We start from the raw sequence: 21874 nt of genomic DNA on the forward strand, positions 1-21874 counted from the left end.
AAATAAAACGGTGCTCTAACAACATGGGAATGATAATGGATTTCTATTTAGAATATTGATCTTAACAAAAATAATTATTCTGTTAATTTATAATATAATAACAACAATACGAACACATTGATGGATAAGCATGAAGTCAGATTTTATTTTCTACTAACACCACATTTAAGCAGAGTTCTTCTTGGGGCGTTGAGAGGCAAGAATAGCAGAAGAGCGAGCGATAGAAACGTTCAAAAGGTCAGGACGGTAGCCAGTCTTGCCAACACGGCCAGCAACGCTCTTGTAGGTCTTACGGGAAGACTTGTTAGCAATTACGTCGTTGCGGAAAAGCTTGGCAGGCTTTTGAGCGTTCTTGGGGTTGGTCTTGGTGACCAAAACAACACCACGAGGGCTGTTAGCGTTGATACCAACGGCACGGTCGTTGGTGAGACCAGAGAAACGTTGAGAGTTCTTTCCGGTGACGTTGAAGGGCTCACGGTTGAATTGGATGCCACCGAACTCAGAGCGCTTAACAAGGAAGCGGTTGTTATCACGGATAACTTGCCAGATGAGATCGTTGCTAACAGACATGGTGTGAGTGCTTGACAAGTTTCGCCTTTGACGCATGAAACATTTACTTTTGTGTGACTGCCTTTTTGGGCATTGGAAATTTAGGGCTATGCTTTGTTGTGTGTTCGAGCGGGCAGGGCCTCACTAAGTATAGTATTCTGAGATACAACGCACCGTAAGTTGTAAACAAAGAAGAGTTGGTAGAAGAAGTAAGTGAATGGGTTTATACTTTATTTTATAAAAATGGTTTCGAGGGAGAAGAGTTTGAAAAGGAAAATTGCAATTTATTATCATTTTTATACTTCTACTTCTAACACTCTTGATCTGGTCAAGGGCATTGAAAAATCAATCAATGACTGGGATGCTGAAGTAGAGCATGAGTAAATCAGAACTCTTTTCCATAGCAAACGTTAGTAATAAATGAATTTTGTTCCTCAATTAGCTTCTCTAAAGCGAATAGCTTGCAACTTGATTGTTACGATTGAGTCCTCTGGCTATAACTCGGAAAGAAACAAAATATGTGAATGGAAGCAAAACTTTTGAAATATTTTTTTAAAAGAAAAAAATATAGACATTTTAGGAACTTCCCTTACTTTGCAATCTTTTTACATTCAGCAACTTGACATCGACGTAATCTCATCCCATACCTGTGCATAGTCTAAAAGGTGTATTCTTCACATGCTACGTACCAACGCTTATAAACATTGAGGGAGTAAATTGACCTATATCTAGGAAATAGTGGATAGGGAGAAGGCACGTCTTCTCTAAAACTTTTTAAAGCGATAGTTATTTGCAATTCCTTGTCAACTAACTGTTTTGATTCAATTTGTTACTTTTGTTTCAATAGGGGTTTATTCATTAATTATAAAATTATTTCTGCAAGAAGGAACAGACGGTTAATTTGCTTTGTCTTTTATATGTTTAGGGAATACTGACATACTATATTTGCTGGTTTTTATACGAGATGGCTAGCTTTCATTTGTTATTTTCTTATGCTACTATCGTCCTTGCAATTATAGCGGGAATCACCTATGCAACTAGAAGTATTTGGGGACCACGTTTGCGTCAATTCCGATACTTTCCTGTGCATGATTCGTTTGAATCCGATATTCAGAATGGATTGACCTCCAATTCTTTTGATCTTATCCAGAATGTGCTTGCACAAGACCCTCGAGCTGGTCTCGATGAGGCAGCTTCTATGGAAATTAAGGGCATAATGAAAAAACAACAATGCTCCTTCGATCAAGCTCGCCTCATTTACCTTCGAGATACGATGAGTAAAAATAACATTGATCCTTCAGGCCTTCCCATGGATAGTAAGGCTGTAACTAAGCTTTGAAGCATTATCTTCATTTTAGAAGCTTACGAATGTCGTAACATGATTGACTGCATTTAAGCCAAAATGGATCATTATTTATAACGTGGAATGCTGATTTCTTTGTCTATATGCTCTTTTTTTTTAAAACAAAAATAACGACTTGCTATCATATCCTATGTCTTCTCTGTTTAGAAAGGCCTTTTCGTTTTGTGTCTGCTGATTCTCTTGCAATATCTGAAATAACCCAAGAAACCATATCCGGCATGATAATCGACTTTAGAGCTATAATCAAGAGCGATAACTATTGCTATTTTTTCCATAATGAGAATCTGTTGATTACAATTTTATCTTTAGCTTTGCCTTTTTTAGACTTGTTTCGTTCTGGCTTTGTTTACTAATGCGCTGTTTTTCAAAGGCTCGTTATGAAAACTGCGCAATGCTTATTGTCCCCTATTGCCAAATACGATGTTCTAGTGTATCGCAGTTTTCCAAACGTAGTAGAGTTTACAATGTTTATGCTCTTCATCACCACCACCTCTCCATAACCAATCGCTCTTATAGAGACGTGTTAGCAAATTTGTTTAATTTTTTATCGTAGCATCGTTGACATTCTCTATTTTGGGGTTGCTTCTTTTTCCACCATTTCAATAGGGAAGCTGTAAAGCGCGTATTTCTATTTGTCTGATCCAGTGTTTTCCTTTCGCAGCTGCTACTTGTCGTTCTTTTGCCGTTGAAACCTCCATTTGGAGTGGATACATATGTACTTTTTCCGACTGCGGGGTGATCGGCTTACATTAAACCGTAGTTTTATGCCGAATCGAAGATCGTGATTTGTTTCCGGAATTGGTTACTACTGCAAGCTAGCAAGAGAGTCAGACAACTATCAAAATAGTAATTGTGTGTTGAGAGCGCTTTTGCTCAAACGTTAGCGATTTATGAATTAATCGCTAGTGCCGGACAGAGACAGACGGTGTTATGAGTGTTCATTCCTCGTCATTGCGAAATGGTGAACGAGACATAAAATTATCGTCTCCCGTAGAAGGAAAAGCCTCTTCTTCTGCTTTGCATCTACCATTTCATCAGCTTCAACGTTCTTCTGTCCGGTCTCACACCAGTGACTTCACTTCTAGAGCGTCTTCTCCTCCTAAATACCAGCGTCTTCATGTAAGCGTCGAGCCTGCAAACCCACTTGAGCCTCTTGCTGCTGCAAAGGCCAGTGTTCCATTGTCCAGCGAACGCATGAAGATGATCAACGGGCGGAAAGATCAATTTGGTACATCAAAGGCTGATCGTTACAACAAAAATCATAATTCACTTCTCAAATCTCCTTCCAAAATGTCGGGTTTTGTTTCTAATGCTGCAGCAAAGGCAGCCTCTAGATTATCGACATCAAAATCCCATTCCGTACCAGATTCTAGTATCGGAATGCGTCGTCAAGGGGTTTCCTCTTCGAATTCGAAGCGGCTTCATAAAGAATTTTTGACATCTGGTTCTTTATTTGAAATCAAAGATCCATCCGAATGCTTTAATGTCGCAACGGAAGCTTCAGCTTCTATGTCACCCGCCAGCCAAAAGCCCGTTCGAATAAGAAATCGACAGAGTATTGCAAGTCCCACTAGTGATTCATCACAAGTTCGTCCTTCTGATTCGCATTACATATCTGCTAGTCAAAATTCAATTTCGAAGTATAAAGACTATATCGGGAAAACCAAGTCTCCTTATCTGGTGTACCAGTCTTCGGATCATCCATCCAGGGCAAAACCTGCATATAAGTATCCAAGTCCAAATTTTGATCGAAGTTCGGAAACATCTTATGACTTCTGTCCTCTTGAAGTAGAAACTGCTCCTCAATCAAAAGCTGTTATAAAAAAAAGATGTGACGATTCGGTTTCCCATTCATCTATTATCAAGAAAGCTGCGGAATCCAGCTTTACATCCGCCTACTCTGAAGTTGATTGGAAAAAACGAAAGGATGAACAAAGTTTTCCGAATTATACGAAACCTAAACCTTTACCATATACAAGTTTAAGCGAGGAGCCTTTACCTGCTGTATCCTTCGCTTTAAAGAATGAAGACTCAAATGATAAGCTTAGTGATGAAAGTAATTCCTATTCTTTACAGCCATCAGTACGAAATGCTGCTGTGGTAGCATGTAATCCTTTTTCCAATCTGGAAAAAAATCCCGGAAATACTCTCGAACGCAGCACTTTACCGTCAGAGGTTGCTGCTTCAGGACTGTATAAAACAGGAGTATCTCATCCTGTGCCATATGAAGCTTCTACCAAAACTCATTTCTCATCTTTGGCGAGAAAAGTGCAACCTCAGCACAATATTTCCATACCTAATGAGATACCGTTAGCTGCTGCTCGAAGTACAGCATTATTTTCCAAACATGACTCACAGAGTTTAAAAGACTCTCATTCTAATGGCAGCAAAGCTTTACTTTTTGCATTTAATGCGGCTAATCAAGTGTCTGATTTAAAAAGTCAATCACCTTTAGATGAGAGTCTTTCATACCATCATTCTCCGAAACTTATTTCATCTGCTCACATCGCTGCTAATCATGCCGCGAACGAAAAAGTGAACCTTTCATTACGGCCCGATACATTGAATGAGCCCTTGAATACAACTTCTTTAGTAGCCCAGAATAAGAACAGCGTCGCAGTTGCTAGACCATCAATTTCTTATCATCCTCCCTATCGTCAGTCAGGTCCGTTACCCAATCGAAAAATTTCAGCAAGCGACGACGTTTTTTATGATGCTGTAGATGATGAACGTGCATTGGCTCCTCCTTCCTCTTTACCAGGATTGATGTATGATTCATCTCACAATACAGAAGAATCTTTTGAATCGCCTGTGAGTGCTGAAGTGGATAAACTAGGCAGTTACTCGGATACTGATAGTTCTGGGGATGAATTGTCGTTGGTTGAAAAAGGAAGGCCCATCTCTAGCTTTAAAGATTCGATTTTAAATTTTTCAAATGATACTGCTAAAGCATTGAAGTGGCGATTGGCAGGTGTTCTTCAACCTGAGAAAGCGGTCGTACCTAGTTTGCTTTATTTACATCGTGAAGCTTTAGATTCTTCATCAGCGGTTCACGCAGCAGCCATTGCAGATAGGTCGTTCCCAGTTGTTCAAGAAAAACCACCACCTTTAAAATCAAAAACACTGAAAAAGCCATCACCGCGTACGTTAAGAGGACCTACTAAAAAGAAGAACTTTTTTTCAAAACGAAGCAATGGTAGATATAAAAATGCAAGGGTATCCCAAATATCCAAGAAAGTTGATATTCCTCGTTTCGTGATTGATGAAAACCGGAGAAAATTATATGAAGGCTTGTGGGCGGCCAATAAAGGGTATCTTTTACGTGATACCGATGTAGCGAATCCGGAAAACTATGTTTGTGACATAGTAGTCCGCGAACTATGGTCAAGATGTGGTGCTCCCACAAGTGTCCTAGCAAATATTTATAACCTTGTGGATCGAAATCATTCACACATGTTGAACCGAGAAGAATTCATTGTTGGTTTATTTTTGATAGATCAGTACCTTACGGGCAAAAAGCTGCCGCTTAAAGTACCTGATTCGGTTTGGATCAGCAGTAAAAGGATGGGAGAGATGCTTTGGCGTCTTGAAAAGCTGCAGAAGAAAACGAGAAGCAAAAAGAAGCGTTTTAAGAGGAAAGTGTATGAAGGCCTTAAATGGGAATTGGGTTCGGACCAGGAGGACAAGGGTGAAGAAGATACAGCGACGTTATAAACACCAATTTAGTTTGCTGATTGACTATGTAAAGCTCGATATAAGATATGTTAATGATCTTTCAAAATCCCGATACACCTCAAGATCGTCGTTCTTTTTTCTCTTTCTTCTATTAATGCCCTGTTGGTTAATTATTTATGAATGATGACCTGCATTCAAGCACTTGTATTTTCGTATGAACATAAACCAGATGATGAAAAAAAATCTAAATTACGCCTTACGATATCTTTATCATTACTAGTTTAAGTATAGAAGTCTTTCTTTTGTTTTCTCTTTGTTAATATAACTTAATGTATTTTGATTTTCTTTTTTTTTTTTTAAGCACTACATTTGTTCTATTTTCTTTAATGTTTGACACTTCTCATTAATAATAGCGTTACAATCTTTTGAGAAAAGATGCGAGAAAATATTTCATATTCCTAATTCTTTTGCTTGTTTTTAATAGAAAAATATTAAACACAATATCATCTTCATTAAAACTACTGAATTTGTTTAACCTTTGTTCTTTGACATCGTTGTTAATTAACTGTATAGCAATAATGGTTTCAACACATTCATTACAAGTTGGGCTACAACTTTTACAAAAATGTTCCTAACTTTCTTATATTTATAGACAACAGAATATGACGGATGAGGAATTTCAAGAGTCTCTTGAGAATTATTACAATGAGTTAAAGCAACTTTCGTCTAGCCTTAATGTTCCTTTCAATTTGACGATTTTCAGAAATCTTATCCTCAATAACTTATCGGAATACTGTTTAAATTTGAAAACAAAGTTACAGGACATAGGAGTAAAATGCAACAAACTTACGTCTCATTTGTATGAGCTTGATAGGTGTCTAGGGAGAAAACAACATATTGAAAATGAATTACCCTTAGAAACGCATTACCAGCATTTACTTTCTTTACAAGAAAAAAGCCAAAGGGAATATGACTCTAGACTTCAGCTAGTAAAAGGTATTATTTTCTGGTTCTTTCAGTTCTTTGAACAATATCAAATTCCTCCTGCTAACAGTATCAGAAATTCAAAGCAAAGTACTGTACCAGTTGTTTTGTCTTGGCGAAAATTCTGAAGGATTATTCTTGGAGAATTCCCCTTTTGTAGACGTTTCTGACTCAAAGATTGAACAGCTAAATCATTTGAAAGAGAGTATTGAAAAAAAATATCAATCACGAAAAGAAATTTTATTAAACAAGAGAAAGGAGATTTTACCTTTGGAAAAGCACCTCTCGACCAAAATCGAGATAAATACCAATAATTTGTCGACGGGCTATCTGGAAAGAATAAAGGAATACAAGGAAAAATTAGACTGCTTAGTTCAAAAAAAAGAAAATTATTCATCTCGATCGAGTGTTCATTCTGATTTGAGTCCTAAGGTGAACTCCCCAAGTGCTTATACAAGTCCCAGTAGACGAGTTAATGGAAACGTAAGGGTTCTATACAATCCAAAAGATTTTAACTAACTTTTTTAGAAAGAAAAAGAGCCTTCAAGTAACTCTGTATCGATAAAGCATCGTAAGGAGTATGAATCATTATTGAAGCGCTATTTGCTTCTTGCGAAGTCGCTATTTATATCAAAGAAAGACTTGTTATTTAAGGAAATCATTGAAAATCTGAAAAAGGATGACATTTTGGAAATTTTGCATAAACTCAAACAGGAAATTCACAACATGGAAGTAGAAACTCATCTTCGAGGTGAAATCAATGCATTGATTCGAAAATATTTAGCTTTGGAGGCTAGATTATATAAAGAATCGCAGACCGTTAAAGGTTCATCAAGTCCATCCTCGAAACCTTTTACCTTGAAGAGACTAAAAAAAGATTTTCAACTCACACGTGCAAATTTAATTTATTCTTTAAGAAATTGGGAAGAAGAAAACGAAAGAAAAATCATAGTTTTTGGGAAACCTTTGTCTGATAGACTACAGTTTTATTCATACCCTTTACAGCGTTCGTCTAGTAAAAAACTTAATGTTCCAACTAATGATCAACGTCCAATCTCTACTCAAACTAATGGATCCCAGCCAGAAATGAAAACGGATGATGTTCATGATAATGATACAATAGGCCCAACCTATCCTAACAGAAATGCATCTGAATCAGAAATTGGATCTGTTAAAGATTCTGTCTCTCCTTTTAAGAGACAAGGTACGGAAAACTCTGTTTCAAGAGTAAGTCATCGAAATGCGTCGCCATTAATTCGTTCATCCAGCAAAACCGATGTGAATAATGCGAATGTCGAAAGTCTTGAAAGCCAGGTTGAAGCTCAATATAATCACTTCATGTCTGTCAACAATATCAATAATCAATCGTCTATGCCCTCACCCTCAAGGTCTCTGCGAGAAATGATTCAACCATATATCCCTCCAAAAGGAAGTCCCACTGCATTAGAAAATCTTGCAGGCTCTCATACACAAGAAAATCATCTTTTAATGTCATGCACCAAGGATGACAATAACAACTCCTACCTTGGAAAGATGAGCAGTCATGAAGAAGAGCGCCTATGTAAACGGCTAGATTCTTTTTCATTCTCAAAAGACATGATTTCTAAAAAGCTGAGGAATAACATTCATGGATTGCACTTTTCCACCCCGACTCAGGGTGATCCAAATGGTCCTAAGGATTGACTGAGACTATACTTAGGAAGTTTGTTATATTGTCTCGTACTTTAAAGTATTTGGGGTATGTACTTGTCAGACTTATCTCTAATTAATTAATGTTCTCATAATGATTCCTTTTTTTTCTTTTTTGTTCCCTTCACCTTTAAAACATAGGTTCAGAAAAGGTCTAATATTCATTTCTAAAATCATAATTCTTTTTATAATTGCTATTTTCAATAATATACGCCCTACTTCTCATAAACCATAGTGGTTATTCATTATTATAGATTTTTGGGTAGCAACTTTTGCCTCCTGTCCTTAACCATCTTACCACCCCTACAGGATTAAAATGGGAAAAACTCAAAAAAAGTCGGCAAAGGGTATTATATTTCAACAGTTTTCTTTTTCTAACATATTATAGGACGTTTGGATAAATGGTATAAGCTTGCTAAAGGTAAGAATTGCAAAAAACGGTGTTGAACCATTGGAAATTTTTGGATTCAGTACCGTGTAACAATTTTACAATATTTTGATGATTGCTGACAATTAATAGAACAGGGATACCGTTCTCGTGCTGCGTTCAAATTAGTCCAATTGAATCAGAAGTTTAACTTCTTAGAAAAAGCAAAAGTGGTTATTGACCTTTGCGCTGCTCCTGGTGGCTGGTTACAGGTAGCTTCTAGAGCATGTAAGCCCGGTTCTTTACTTGTCGGTGTGGATTTGACTCCTATTCGACCTGTTCCAAACTGTCAAACGTTTGTAGAAGACATTACTTCTGATAAATGTCGCTCGCAATTACGAGGTATCTTGAAGACATGGAAGGCAGATGTAGTTCTTCACGACGGTGCTCCAAACGTAGGTGCTGCTTGGTTGCAAGATGCATATGGTCAAGCAGAGTTGGTGTTGATGTCTATGAAGCTTGCCTGCGAATTTTTGGTTCCCGGCGGTACATTCGTTACCAAGGTTTTCCGTTCTCGTGACTATAACAATCTTTTGTGGGTGTTCAAACAACTATTCAATAGGGTCGATGCTACGAAACCCCCTTCTTCGCGTAACGTGTCTGCAGAAATTTTCGTCGTCTGTAGAGGTTATAAGGCTCCACAAAAGTTAGATCCTCGCTTTACAGATCCACGCACTGTGTTTGAGGAAGTTACGGAGCCAACTCCAAACGTAGAGGCAAAAGTTTTTGAACCCGAAAAAAAAAAAAGAAATCGTGAAGGTTATGCCGACAATGACTATACTCTTCATAAAACAGTACCCGCGTCTGATTTTGTCAAAGGAAATGATCCAATTCAGGTATTAGGTACCTCCGCGGAAATTGTTTTTCCTGAAGAAGATGAAGATTCTCAGCGTCTGAAGAATTCGGAAGCAACAGATGAAGATATTTTAATTCATTGCTCTGATTTACAAGTTTTAGGCAAGAAGGATTTCCGGGAACTGCTTAAATGGCGACTCAAGGTTCGTAATGAGTTGGGTCTAGGCAAACGTCCGGAAACCGAACAAAAGACCGTCGTAGAAGAAATTCCCGAGGTTGACGAAGAAACAAAAATGGATCAAGAGTTACAACATCTGAATGAGACTGAACGCACTAAGGTCAAACGTGAGCGTCGTAGGGCCAACAAGCGCAAGCAAAGAGAAATTATTAGAATGCAAATGGGGATGGAGGCCCCTATGGAGATTGGTATGGAACAGAGCACTATGGGAGACGACAGCATGTTTGGATTATCTACAGCCGAGAAGCATGGCCTCAATAAGTTAACTGATGCTTCAACTCCAGAAGTTCCTCCCACAGAAGAAGAAAATGAAGTTTTGGAAGAAAATGAAGAAGAATATGACAGTGAAGATGAACAGGAGCGTCTTGAAGCTGAGCTGGACTCTATGTATTCTCAGTACACCGAAAGAAAAGCAGAATCCGACGTGAAGTATAAGGTCAAACGATCTAGAGGTGACGCTGATGACGAGGAATGGGAAGGAATTCAAGAACAGGCTAGTGAAAACGAAGAAGACGAGCCGAACGAAGCTTCAGTGGAAGAAGACGAGCATCTTCTTACTTCACTTGACAAAAAGGATTCAGGCAAAAACGGTTTAAGTAAGAAAGCTAGTCTTTTCTTTGATCAAGACATTTTTGAAGGTATCGGTAATGACGATGACGCTGATAAGGAAATCGTTGCCATGAATTCTGCTGCCAAGGCAAAAAGATCATCTGCGAAGGCAAATGAAAATGAAAGTTCTGATGAAGAAGAAAAAACTCGGAAAGGAGATATTGAAGTTGTTCCACCTGTTTCTGCCCAAGAAAAGGAGGACGATTGGGATTCAGATTCCGGTGACGATGGTGAAAACGTTGACATAGTGACGGCAGAAGCAATGACATTAGCCCAAGAAATTGCTTCACGCAAAAAGTCGACATCTGAGCTCATCGACGATGGATACAACCGCTGGACATTTCAACCTAAGGATGGACTTCCAGATTGGTTTGTTGATGAAGAAAATCATCATAACAAACCAAATAAGCCTATCACTAAAGAAGCCGTCATGGCCTTGCGAGAGAAAATGAAGGCTATAAATGCTCGTCCTATTAAGAAGATTCTTGAAGCTCAAGGACGCAAAAAGATGCGTACTGTCAGACGTATGCAAAATGTTGCTAAAAAGGCTGAGGGTATTACTGAAAGTGGTGAGATGACCGAAGGCGAAAAATCCAAAGAAATTTCACGCCTTATGAGTCGTGCAATGAAAGCGAAGCCTAAACAAAAGGCGACACTTGTTGTTGCGAAAGGTGCTAACAGGGGTATCCAATCTCGTCCAAAGGGTGTCAAAGGTAAATACAAAATGGTGGATTCTCGTATGAAGAAAGATCTTCGTGCGCAAAAGCGTCTTGAGAAGAAAAAACGTAAATAAACGATATAGTTTAGGAAGTATGCTTTATGGAAAAGGTTCTTTATTGGTATAGGTTCGATATAATTTTGGGTAATAAAACTATGGTTATATTTTTTTTTGACTAAGGTTTCAAATTTAATTTTGATAAAGCTTTTGCTTCATGAATTCATCATTAATTTATTCATATGTAGCGTTACATAGAGGAAAGGGTAAAGGGCTATGAACGATTTAGAGATACGAGCGTAGGTATATCATTTACAGCAACGTTAATGCAAAGGTGGAGCTGCCTCAATCCTAATTTTTTGTCGCACCTCATTGATGTCTCGTGTGAGTTCTTTCTCCCAGTAGACGTTTATCAGTGTTTTAGCAACTAGTCCGTTACGTACAGCCCATGGAATATATATTTTTCGGAATAAGGCTGCCTGATTACAATTTAAACGAAAAGGACCAAACAAAGCAGATAAAGCACCGACAGGTAAGCCCATGTTAACAAATTCAAGCCTAAAAAAGTTAATTTCATTCATAAAAAAGTCACTGTTCATAATAATTTCACTAACCATTTAATAGCGAGCTCGCCTTCAATGTTTGTGGGCATATGACAAAGTGCATGGTAGAAATCATGGCACTCACGATATCTCTGCATAACGTATGCTTCTTCTGGGTCATCAACATATCGCGTAGGAGAACGTGTGTCCGGGCTTACATGCTCTCTATCAATCCAGTCAACATAGATACGTCCTAGTGTATTCAGTGGAAGAGTCCGTAAAAAGGGAAGATTTAAAGATGCTGAAGTTATGCGTGGCTTTTCCATTAAAATTTGACGACCAGTTTCATCAGAAAGCATTTGTTTAAGCAAACGCCGTAAGAAAAATGGCTGACCAGATGAGTCTCCTAGGATGGAAATCATGTCTAGAGTGTTCAATTAGTACCAATCCAGATGTTTATAATGTTTTTAAGTAGGACTATAATCTCTTTTGACGTAGAAAGCATAACTTTCAAGCATATATCCAGAAGAGTCAAGCGTATATCGTAACCTTACCTCCTCGCCAAGGTGCTTTTAACCCCATTATAGCAGAACCCGCAACAAGGAAAATTCGTTGTAAAGGAGACAATGGAACATGGCCAGGATAATTTGGCTTTTTTGCTAATATAACTATGTGAATAATGACATTCATTTGTCGTATGGCATTAAGTTGGCATACCCCCCGATGTAAACAGTGAACGACTATAAGGCCGGGTTATGGCGATATTCAAACGTTTAAGAAACAAACTCATGATCCTTTAAAATAAAAAATAAAAAATTAAGATGCCTTAGCGTTATATAAGTAAAAGGCCATCTAAAGAGGATAAGTACAAAAACAGACGATTCGAACTGACTTCTCAAGTATTCGGGGTTTCCCCTGTCTTCCGCGGAAAACCCGTCTAGGTTATGGGTTATGGTCGGTAATATAGGTCAAAAATAAAGTAAATCAAAGGGGAAATAAAAAAAGAAAACGATCATTTTTTAAATAATCGATCTTGAAGCTCCAACTGAGACAAAAATGAATTGGCTTCCCTGTAATATGGTTTGGTATGTTCAAATTCCTGAACACTAGAGGATGGACGTTTTACAGTTGCCTGTACAATGGATTCCAAAAGATAATTTTCAGATTTCTTAAAAAAAGACGGGTCCTTTTCAAAGTTAGTATACACTGTTAATGAAAATAAAGAGAATGCTTAACGTACCTCTAAGATTGACGGACTGGATATGGTTTCAGACCATTTTCTCGTCTTTAAAAACTCTGTAACTTTCTTTTCCGTAGGGGAATGAAAATAAGAGATAGGTAGCGAATAATAGGCGTCGGCATGGGCACCAGCATCGGCGATTTTGGAGGAAGGCAGATTATCATAGAGAAAGATATCTTGGTTTTTGAAAGGAGAAAATGTGTGTTTGTTCATATTTTCAGGATGAGTGCGAAAAGCACCGATATCGACGTAATGAGATTCCAAGGAACGTTTAGGATCTATGACTATTGCGACGAATGGGTCTTGAAAGCGCTGGTTTTGCTTTTGTGTTTCAACATCAACCCCTGAAAGCCAACAACCGTAGTTTGGATGAGAATGATACCAACCAACGACGTTTTCATATCGATGAACAGACTTGCACAAGGTTTGGTACTGGACACTATACTCATCAGCTTCTTCATGAGCATTTACGCGAGTTTCCGTTCCTTTCACTGGAAGAGCAAAGGCGTCCAAAATGATTAACTTGTTGTCTTTCACCTTCCCTTGTACGTAGCCCATGACCTCGAAAGGCATTCCTTGCGACACGTGTCGCAGCATTTTCAAAAGAGCAACAGCATCAATATGGACAGATTTGAAATAGAATGGACTAGGAATATGTCAGTAAAACATTTCAATCGCAATGTTACGGGGTATATCCTAGTCTAATGTAGTTTTAGCATACTCGTGTTTCCATGGTGCTTCGCGCAAGACTTTTCTTTCTTTTTCTTCATCAAATTTGTAAATATCTTCAAAAGAGGTATCATTCATGGCTAGCTACGCTGTTCAAAAAAAAAAGTAATTATTAGTACGTTTCACTTGTTTGAGTAGTTGTCTAAAGGTTAAGAATCACTATTAGGAGCAAGGTTTAGCTAGGAAAGAAAAAAATTCTTTCCTAAAAAAATAAATGCTTTTGAATAATAAATGTAACGATACAGCGGGATAGGAATGAGAAGTGAGTCGAAAGTTGTTTAAAGTGGAAGGGATTTTTAATAAACAAATATTTTATTTATCTTTTTGGGTCATAAAAATACATATTCATTTCATTTGAAGGAAATCTAGATGTTTTTCAAAGGCTCTTCTGATTGCTTCAACATAGCAGAAAGTTTATGATGGTTTTAGAATGAAAGAAAAAAAAATCAAAAAAAGCGATTATAATAAGATTAAGAGTAAGGATTGAAGAATCTTCTTCGGAAGAGCTAGTTTACTAGAAAACAAACTACCATGTTTGCTAGCAAATGGGGAGGATGAATCCATCGAAATAAGACCAATCTTATTTCTTTGAAATCTTTTTTGTTTTCTTTTTTTCCGTTTACCGATGCAAATTATGCAATCCACCAAGCTCAGAAATACCTTACTAGCATTCTTTTAATATGCCGGATGCAATACCATATGACCGAAAGATAGATAAATACTGAAGGATTATATAAGGACGGAGCAGGAACAAAAAAAAAGATATAAATAAAAAAAACCCCCAACAAGGAAATAAAACACAAAAAAAAATCATTATAAAATTATGCAACACATTTTAGCATCAGTGAAGGCAAAAATATAGAATAAACCAACAAAACAAAGCAGAATGGACATTTCGTATGCAAAAGAAAGTGGAGGGATCACCAGAATTCCAAAACACATCAACGATGTGCAAGATCTGAGTGATGTAAGGATGCAAACACAGAAAACGCGACAAAGTATAAAGAGATACAGATACTAGAGCAAAGAGCAAGAAAAAAGACTCTCAAGCAAGGTGAATCCAAAGCTGGGCGAATTCTTCGCGGGTGACTCTCCCATTGGTACCAGCAATGTCCAGCATAAGCTTAAGTTGTTCTTGAGTCAAATCTTCACCAAGCAAAGCACATGACCGTCTCAAGTCCTCAAAGTCAATAAAGCCCTTGTGAGTTACGTCAAACAGATCAAAGGCCTCTTCAGCTTCTTCGTCCATGAGTACAGTCTTCTTGACAATAGACGACGATGACATGATGAATTAGATAAGAAATTTGATAATACAATGGGGAACAATAAAGTCGAGGATGATAGATATAAGACAAAAAATTTAAACAACGAAAAAATGGTACAGTTAAGGAAGGATTGCTTCAAGTGGCTATAGCATGCAAAGAATGAAACGGCTTCGTAGGATTGAAAGAAAGCAAGAGAAAGAAAAGGATAAATGGAAGAAAATCAAGAATTAGCAAGAATGAACAAGTGTAACAATGTTGTCTGTAAAATCAGATGGTGCTTGTATTCTACCAAGGATAGGATTGTACTCAATATTTATAATGCAAAAGAGAGAATATTAAGGAAGGCCAGTAGATAGAAAGAAGCAGTGTCAATAAAAGGTGGGAAAAAAGAAACATAAAACAAAAACAGTTGATAAAAGAATCAAAATACAAACAACAAAAGAATAAGAAGAAATAGCTGCAAAAGTACGTTCTCAAAACAAATAATTCGAATAGCGAAGCGTATCTTGTAATTTGCAAACGGTTTTATGCGGTAGAACAATGTAGAAAGTAGCGCTGCAAATTGTTTACGAATGCGAAACACATTGTTATGCAAGCTTACCGAATCATAACGATTTATAACACAGGTACATATTGGAGAAATTATGTTATTTATGACAAACAAGAGAGACAATGGATGCTGTTAGTTCTCTTCCTTAACAAAACGAAAATCTGTTAGAAAATAAAAAATGCTTTCAATAAGCTTTTGATTGTTTCATGAACGTCGTCATCCGTTCCCGACCTCCTCCATAGTACTTTGGGATGAAAGTGTCAGTGTGAAGGAAGAAGAGGAGTGGTGATATCTTTGCAAGACAAACGGTTGATTTGCAAAAGAAAAGGCGTTTGCAGATGATGTAACGATTGTGGAAAAAGCGCAAAAGAAAAGGAAGGATAGTTCCTAACAACGAATGATCTGAAAGAGGTGGATCAAGGAAGATTGGGATTTTGAAGTTTCTCCTAAAAGTTGCATCCAAGGAAAAAGATTTAAAGAAGAATTTTTTTAGAAAAACAAGAAAGAGAAATGTAACTCCAAGCACAAACTTCTTGGTTTGTTTACCTTCTTACTTTTCTTTTCGGTAGTGCCTTCGCTAACCGTATGCTTATTATTTATACTCTTTACAAGGTTGCGTAGGCGTCATGGACTGCCTCTTTTCTACGGCTTCGTGCTTTTCAAGATAAGAGGAGACAACGTTACTTGAGTTAGCAAGTGTGAGTAACGACAGTTGCTCTCCACATATTTTGTTACCTGCTTTACACACGTTCTCTCCATCCTCCTCTAACCACTTCTCCAGCTTCCTTCTTCCAGCGTATTCCCTTTGAGATCCATCTTGTATTTCCGCGTTTTCTGTTTATTTTCATTGGTTTCTTTGTACAAATAACACCTCAAGTCTTTCTTCTGAAAGCTGATTCTGGTTTGCCGTCGCTTTAAAAAGTTCATCGTCTGTTCTCGTGTTTCTACGTCTTTTCTTTCATAATGAATCATGGTCTGCATCGTACGTATTTTATGCATTTCTCTGGTTTACGGTTTTGAGTCTTTTCCTTCATTTCAATTTACTAACCTTATGTTCTTTTCAGATCCTGTGGACCCATTCCGAATTATCAAGGAAACCGCTCGTGATGGAGCCACTGGCGAAGTAAAGCAACTCTCTTATACCTCTAGTAAAGTCGTTGGCTCTGGAAGCTTTGGTGTCGTCATTCAAGTTCATCTCATTGAACACGACAGTAAAGCTGCCATTAAGCGGGTTTTACAAGATAAACGTTTCAAGGTATGTTTGTTTTCTTTTGTTTTTCGTAATATTTTAGCCAAATTCAGACCATCGTAAAACCCCATTTTGGTTTGAGTCTGGTTTGGCTTAACTTGCCTTTTTTTTTTTTTTTTTTTCTTGTTTTCCAACTTGATATTAACCTTAACAGAATAGAGAACTCCAAATTATGCGACTCATAAAGCATCCCAACATCATCGATTTGATCGCTTATTACTACACAACTGGTGAAAATCTCGACGAGGTCTACTTAAACTTGGTCTTGGAGTTCATGCCCGAAACAATCTACCGTGCTTCTCGACTATATGCTCGTCAAAAATTATCTATGCCTATGATTGAAGTCAAACTTTACATTTACCAACTCTTACGATCATTGGCCTATATCCACGCCAGCGGAATATGCCATCGAGATATCAAACCTCAAAATTTGCTGATGGATCCTGAAACTGGTGCTTTGAAGCTCTGCGACTTTGGTAGTGCAAAGATTCTTGTAGCCGGTGAACCAAATGTTTCCTACATCTGCTCACGTTACTATCGTGCTCCCGAGCTCATTTTTGGTGCGACAGACTATACTCCTGCAATTGACATATGGTCCACTGGTTGTGTCATGGCCGAGCTCATGCTGGGTCAACCCCTGTTCCCTGGAGAAAGCGGCATCGACCAATTAGTAGAAATTATAAAAATTTTGGGTACTCCTACCCGAGAACAAATCAAAACAATGAATCCTAATTACATGGAACATCGATTTCCACAAATACGCCCTCATCCATTCTCCAGAGTTTTTTCGCGAAACGTACCTTCAGAAGCTATTGACTTACTAACAAAATTGCTGCAATACACTCCTACCCACCGTCTAACTGCTATAGAAGCTATGTGTCATCCTTTCTTTGATGAACTCCGTGATCCAAATACCAGACTCCCGGATTCTCGTAATCCTCAAAATCCACCTCGTCCACTGCCAGATTTATTCAATTTTAGTCATCAGGAACTCTCTATTCGTCCTGATTTGAATAAAAAATTGATACCTCCTCATGCTCGAGCTTATTTACCCGTTGATTTGGACAACTTTGTCCCCGTTGAAATCAAGCGTGCCCAAATTGACTAAAGAACAAACATGTGAAAGTCCAATGTCGCTCTGCAAATGTGTGAGTGCAAACGATAGTTTTCCGATTTCTGTTTGGCACTTTTTCGATCAATCTTTTGCTCCTTGGCAGCTTTCTTGTTTCTTTTGAATATTTATCATAATGCGATTTATCTATCTACAACTTTCAAAGGTTATCTAGTTGTTTTTGGTTGTTCTTTAATATTTTTATTGAGTGCAAGAAAGAGAAATGCAAGACTAAAATGCCAAAAGATAATAGGACTTTTAAATTGCGTCTTAAGAATTTGAGACACGATCTACAGGATCACGAACAGGATAATGTTTATGTTGATTGGTTTCCAGTAATTATTTTGTTGATCATTTCTGCTTTAATTGTTCGTGGAACTTATTTATATATACACGTATATACATGCTTACAACGTTATTGGAAAAATAAGGTACTTGTTTTACCGGATGAATGTGTCATCAAAAGTAGTGCACCTGTGAATGTATAGAGCAGCAGTACTAGTGATAATGAATCTGACATAGAAGAAGGATTGAATATTTACATTGATAAAAAAAGGAATTTTACATACGATATGGGAATTATTTCAATAAATCAAGAATAAAGTCCCGTATAATAAACCATATAGTAAAAGGGTTTTATTAAACACGCAATTTTGAAAGCTAATTCATTACAAAAGTTTTAGGATGCCAAGTATTATGCAACTAAAAGGAGCGAATGGAAAAAGACACTATAATGCAATACAACTGAAGTTTCTCCCGTATCTAAAACTGCTTTGGCGAGAAAATCATGATCCGGCTTGTCCAGAAAAGTGCATACAAAAAGATACACCGAGAACAAAAAAGATGCTATAAACTAGCAAATGGTAGTAGTCATTGAAAAGAAATCCAGTATGCAAGAAAAGATAGGATAAACCTTTATTTTTTCAATAAACGAGGAAAAAATCAATTCAATATAAGTTGTAATTTAAGGATAGTATAGTAAGCAAAACGACAAAGGTAAAACGCCATTGGGAGAAGAAAGCTAAAGTTAAAGAAGATGGTTTACTTAATTTTTTTTCCATCGGCAGCATAGTCACGATCGTCTTCGCCTTCTACTTCGCGGCGAATGGCTTCATATTCCATAAGCTCCCTCTTCAAAACATCATCATCTGTGCGAAGAGATTTGTCAAACCAAGCCTCGTCAGGAGCACGGAATGAATTTCCAAGGCGATCAAAGAGTGTAGTAAATTGACCATAGTTGTAGTTAAAATATATGTGATGTCCGTTGTGATGAGCGGCCCCATTGACAATGGGGTTGTTGGAAATGTACTTGCCATCATGAATCATAATGGTCCAGAAATTAACAAAAGTGAAAAGGGCAAGGTAAGTCCATTTATGGAGAGGAAAGAAGAAAGGGAAAAGATGATATGGTAAAGATTGGAGGAAGCCGTCGGCGGACTTGAATGCATGAGAAGCATATGGTGTGCAAATGATCCATTTATGGTGCAACTTGTGAAGACGAGGATAAACCCAGCGATGATGGAGAAAGCGATGAGCCCAATAGATGCCAAAGTCTGAGAAGAGAACAAACAAGGGAAGAGAGATGAAGTAATAAGTTTTCCCGTAATCGCTAATGTGATCATACAAATAGCCATAACCGTGGACTTCGGCCAAAAACCAAGGTACTGTGAGTAATGCCATTCCAGGAAGATTTTTTGACGCCGTCCAAATCTCCATCCATACTTGGTTTTTTAGAAATTTTGGATGCTTCATTAGGCTCTTGTCAAAAACATAGTGGTAAGACAAAGAAGAGAATGTTATATACAAAAGGAAACCTCCGACCCATGTTAAAAAGAACAAACTAATTGCTTCACGCACTATGTGATCGCGAGCCAAAGGATACGCTTTATTGTAAACAGAATCCAAGACATAATGATCGGCTATATCCAGCAAATAATCCATGGAGTATGCAGAGTGCTGAAAAAAGAGTGGTTGCGAAGCAGCGTATAAGACTGTACAGAAAATGGTCTGATTTCTTAATTACGAGATGGTTGGCCTGTTTACATTAAGCTCTTACTAAACGAATTTTTAGATTACGTACCACGTTGTATTACTTTCGTAAACAATCAGTGATTCAGAAAAGAAACGTGTATTCCCATGAGGAGAATTCATTGATGTTTTAGTCTTACACTGAAATAAGCAAATCAAGTGAGAAAGACACGAACTGTCGATGTTACTGGCATTTCGACCAATTAGCTTGCTGATGGGGACAGCCAATTTATGTTTACGAATGTTTTGTTTCCGTATGGAAGAAAGATGTATTTTATTTTTTGTTGCCTTTCCTCAGATTTTGCGGGATCGAGCTGAAATGAGTTTTCATACTTCAGACACTGAACGAACTACGAGATCTACGATTCAGGACCATTCTTTCTCATGGCCAAAGAATATGCAATAGTAGATGACCTTTTGTAATCGAACCAAAATACTTCTAAAACATCTTCAATACCCATGTTAGTAGTGATCATTTGCTATTCTTTGTTTGTAGTATGTGTCTTTATGAAAAATGGACTTTTCTTCTCAAAAAAGTCTGGAAGTATACAAATTGTTCCTCTTAGGTTGTGGATGAGGACCTGGAATTTCGAGTCACCGATCAAGATGGATGAAAAAACAACACTGGAAAATCAAACATGTGAACAAACAGAGTAATATCACCGGCTTTACGATTACAACAAGCTTAACTATACGTGAGGATGAAAGGATCGTAATATTTTTTTACGCTGGATTATGTTTTTTCCTTGATTTTTGGAAAACAATCCAACCTATGAAAGCCCCATACAGTGGATTGTTTCCTTGTCTTCATTAACAAAGTATTGACTCGGCAACCATATTCACTTTGGATTTTAAATCTCAATTATAAACGATCCCTCTGTATAACTTACCAAAAGGTATTATATACAACAGGAAGAAAAAGAAAGCAAGTGGAATAAACCAAATACTTTTCTTTTTTTAGCAACGGCAAAGGTCTAAACGCTAGCCATTTCATACATCGCTGAGTAGGGAACCGATGGTCTCACAGAAAAATCCTAAAAAAACCGACAGACAATTTTTATAAAACCCTTTCTAACGCATTCGTAAACGTGGACAAAGTTGAGACATCATACAACATCGGATTTATCAGCAGTCTTTTTAACCAAAAGCAGCTTTCCACTCATACATACTGCAATCGTTAATTTTTACGGAAACTTATAAAATTCAACCTAATGGATAAGACAAAATTGCAAGTCACCTAAAAGAATTGGACTCAGTAAAATTGTATATCATCACTTTCGATCCCATTCATTTTTACCTCAAGATTGCAAGCATTTGTTCATGCTTGCCTTTCTTTACAAACATAAATACAGCAATTAAATAGTCGCAAAGTCATTAAAGAAGAAATAAACGTGGCCAATTAAGGCACTAATTAAATCCAAAAGAGGGAAGGTTCCACTACGAAACCATCGTAAAAGAACCAAAACCCATGGAACATATGGAGCTTTTACATCAAATAACCCTAAAATGGAAACTCTGTACAAAGGGTGTTTCCAAGACCAGATATAGAGCATACTGAATGAAAAGTAAGTAGCCGCAAATGGCATAAGAAAAAAATATGACGTGACTAGTAAAGATCCACAGATGATGCCAAGTGTCTTCAAGAAGTTCTTTGTCTGTGGAGGAGGACTTGACTCTTCAAGCATACTCATAAATCGTAATAGAAAGGATAGGTACAAAATAGACTCCAAACCTAGCGGGCCAATATACAAAAAAGTAGTAATAGCCCTCCAGTACTAGACTATATCAGTTTTCCGGTCGCTATTGGCTGATATTTTTACATCTCATATCGAATGTTTACACATCGATCTAGCAACATACCTCTCCTTTGAATAAAAATAATTTCCAATTAAAAAAGATTTTCAATTCCGAAAGGTATCCAAAATTCTTGAACGATTAGCTCGCGTTCTATGCTTTACTATGTTTTACGTACTACCGCCAGAGTCGTCAATAAAGTGCCAAAAATGAGGTATCTTGACATTGTTAACATTTATAATTTCATACTTAATATATTTACCTTGTAACAGGAGGAGTCTGCCTTATAAACTCTGGAAGAATGGCCATTGTAAACGAACTT

The 21874-nt window shown here is 37.4% G+C and overlaps 11 protein-coding genes across 11 annotated transcripts; 5 read left to right on the plus strand and 6 right to left on the minus strand.

The window, feature by feature from the left end:
• Window positions 1-24: 24 nt before the first annotated feature.
• Window positions 25-596, minus strand: SPOG_00725 (60S ribosomal protein L28/L44). Its single transcript, XM_013168902.1, has one exon. It carries the CDS (start codon window positions 568-570, stop codon window positions 166-168), a length of 405 nt encoding a protein of 134 aa, XP_013024356.1. The 5' UTR covers window positions 571-596; the 3' UTR covers window positions 25-165.
• Window positions 597-1158: 562 nt separating this feature from the next.
• SPOG_00724 (uncharacterized protein) lies at window positions 1159-2395 on the plus strand. Its single transcript, XM_013168901.1, has one exon. The coding sequence runs from the start codon at window positions 1514-1516 to the stop codon at window positions 1886-1888; it is 375 nt and encodes a 124-aa protein (XP_013024355.1). The 5' UTR covers window positions 1159-1513; the 3' UTR covers window positions 1889-2395.
• Window positions 2396-2842: 447 nt separating this feature from the next.
• SPOG_00723 (ENTH/VHS domain-containing protein) lies at window positions 2843-5626 on the plus strand (the record flags this gene model as incomplete). Its single annotated transcript, XM_013168900.1, has 2 exons — window positions 2843-3968; window positions 3996-5626. The coding sequence occupies 2 exons, from the start codon at window positions 2843-2845 to the stop codon at window positions 5624-5626; spliced, it is 2757 nt and encodes a 918-aa protein (XP_013024354.1).
• Window positions 5627-6144: 518 nt separating this feature from the next.
• Window positions 6145-8479, plus strand: SPOG_00722 (uncharacterized protein). The gene is made up of 3 exons (XM_013168899.1): window positions 6145-6583; window positions 6648-7054; window positions 7100-8479. The coding sequence occupies exons 1-3, from the start codon at window positions 6250-6252 to the stop codon at window positions 8252-8254; spliced, it is 1896 nt and encodes a 631-aa protein (XP_013024353.1). The 5' UTR covers window positions 6145-6249; the 3' UTR covers window positions 8255-8479.
• A 64-nt stretch (window positions 8480-8543) lies between these two features.
• Window positions 8544-11269, plus strand: SPOG_00721 (rRNA methyltransferase Spb1). The gene is made up of 3 exons (XM_013168898.1): window positions 8544-8607; window positions 8649-8681; window positions 8781-11269. The coding sequence occupies exons 1-3, from the start codon at window positions 8577-8579 to the stop codon at window positions 11120-11122; spliced, it is 2406 nt and encodes an 801-aa protein (XP_013024352.1). The 5' UTR covers window positions 8544-8576; the 3' UTR covers window positions 11123-11269.
• A 98-nt stretch (window positions 11270-11367) lies between these two features.
• SPOG_00720 (ubiquinone biosynthesis protein Coq4) lies at window positions 11368-12276 on the minus strand (the record flags this gene model as incomplete). Its single annotated transcript, XM_013168897.1, has 3 exons — window positions 11368-11602; window positions 11659-12010; window positions 12141-12276. 3 exons carry the CDS (start codon window positions 12274-12276, stop codon window positions 11368-11370), a joined length of 723 nt encoding a protein of 240 aa, XP_013024351.1.
• A 322-nt stretch (window positions 12277-12598) lies between these two features.
• On the minus strand, window positions 12599-13633 carry SPOG_00719 (COP9/signalosome complex subunit Csn5; the record flags this gene model as incomplete). The annotated part of the gene is made up of 3 exons (XM_013168896.1): window positions 12599-12772; window positions 12827-13472; window positions 13548-13633. The coding sequence occupies 3 exons, from the start codon at window positions 13631-13633 to the stop codon at window positions 12599-12601; spliced, it is 906 nt and encodes a 301-aa protein (XP_013024350.1).
• Window positions 13634-13878: 245 nt separating this feature from the next.
• On the minus strand, window positions 13879-15949 carry SPOG_00718 (uncharacterized protein). Its single transcript, XM_013168895.1, has one exon. The coding sequence runs from the start codon at window positions 14838-14840 to the stop codon at window positions 14601-14603; it is 240 nt and encodes a 79-aa protein (XP_013024349.1). The 5' UTR covers window positions 14841-15949; the 3' UTR covers window positions 13879-14600.
• Window positions 15950-16083: 134 nt separating this feature from the next.
• Window positions 16084-18298, plus strand: SPOG_00717 (CMGC/GSK protein kinase Gsk3). The gene is made up of 3 exons (XM_013168894.1): window positions 16084-16352; window positions 16435-16625; window positions 16774-18298. Exons 1-3 carry the CDS (start codon window positions 16334-16336, stop codon window positions 17725-17727), a joined length of 1164 nt encoding a protein of 387 aa, XP_013024348.1. The 5' UTR covers window positions 16084-16333; the 3' UTR covers window positions 17728-18298.
• Window positions 18299-18361: 63 nt separating this feature from the next.
• On the minus strand, window positions 18362-19689 carry SPOG_00716 (C-5 sterol desaturase Erg31). The gene has a single exon (XM_013168893.1). The coding sequence runs from the start codon at window positions 19669-19671 to the stop codon at window positions 18772-18774; it is 900 nt and encodes a 299-aa protein (XP_013024347.1). The 5' UTR covers window positions 19672-19689; the 3' UTR covers window positions 18362-18771.
• A 704-nt stretch (window positions 19690-20393) lies between these two features.
• Window positions 20394-21861, minus strand: SPOG_00715 (Der1-like family protein; the record flags this gene model as incomplete). Its single annotated transcript, XM_013168892.1, has 4 exons — window positions 20394-21533; window positions 21619-21684; window positions 21731-21770; window positions 21815-21861. The coding sequence occupies 4 exons, from the start codon at window positions 21859-21861 to the stop codon at window positions 21114-21116; spliced, it is 573 nt and encodes a 190-aa protein (XP_013024346.1). The 3' UTR covers window positions 20394-21113.
• Window positions 21862-21874: the final 13 nt, after the last annotated feature.

Source organism: Schizosaccharomyces cryophilus (assembly GCF_000004155.1).
Source record: "Schizosaccharomyces cryophilus OY26 unplaced genomic scaffold supercont4.5, whole genome shotgun sequence".
In the NCBI taxonomy this organism is placed as follows: domain Eukaryota; kingdom Fungi; phylum Ascomycota; class Schizosaccharomycetes; order Schizosaccharomycetales; family Schizosaccharomycetaceae; genus Schizosaccharomyces; species Schizosaccharomyces cryophilus.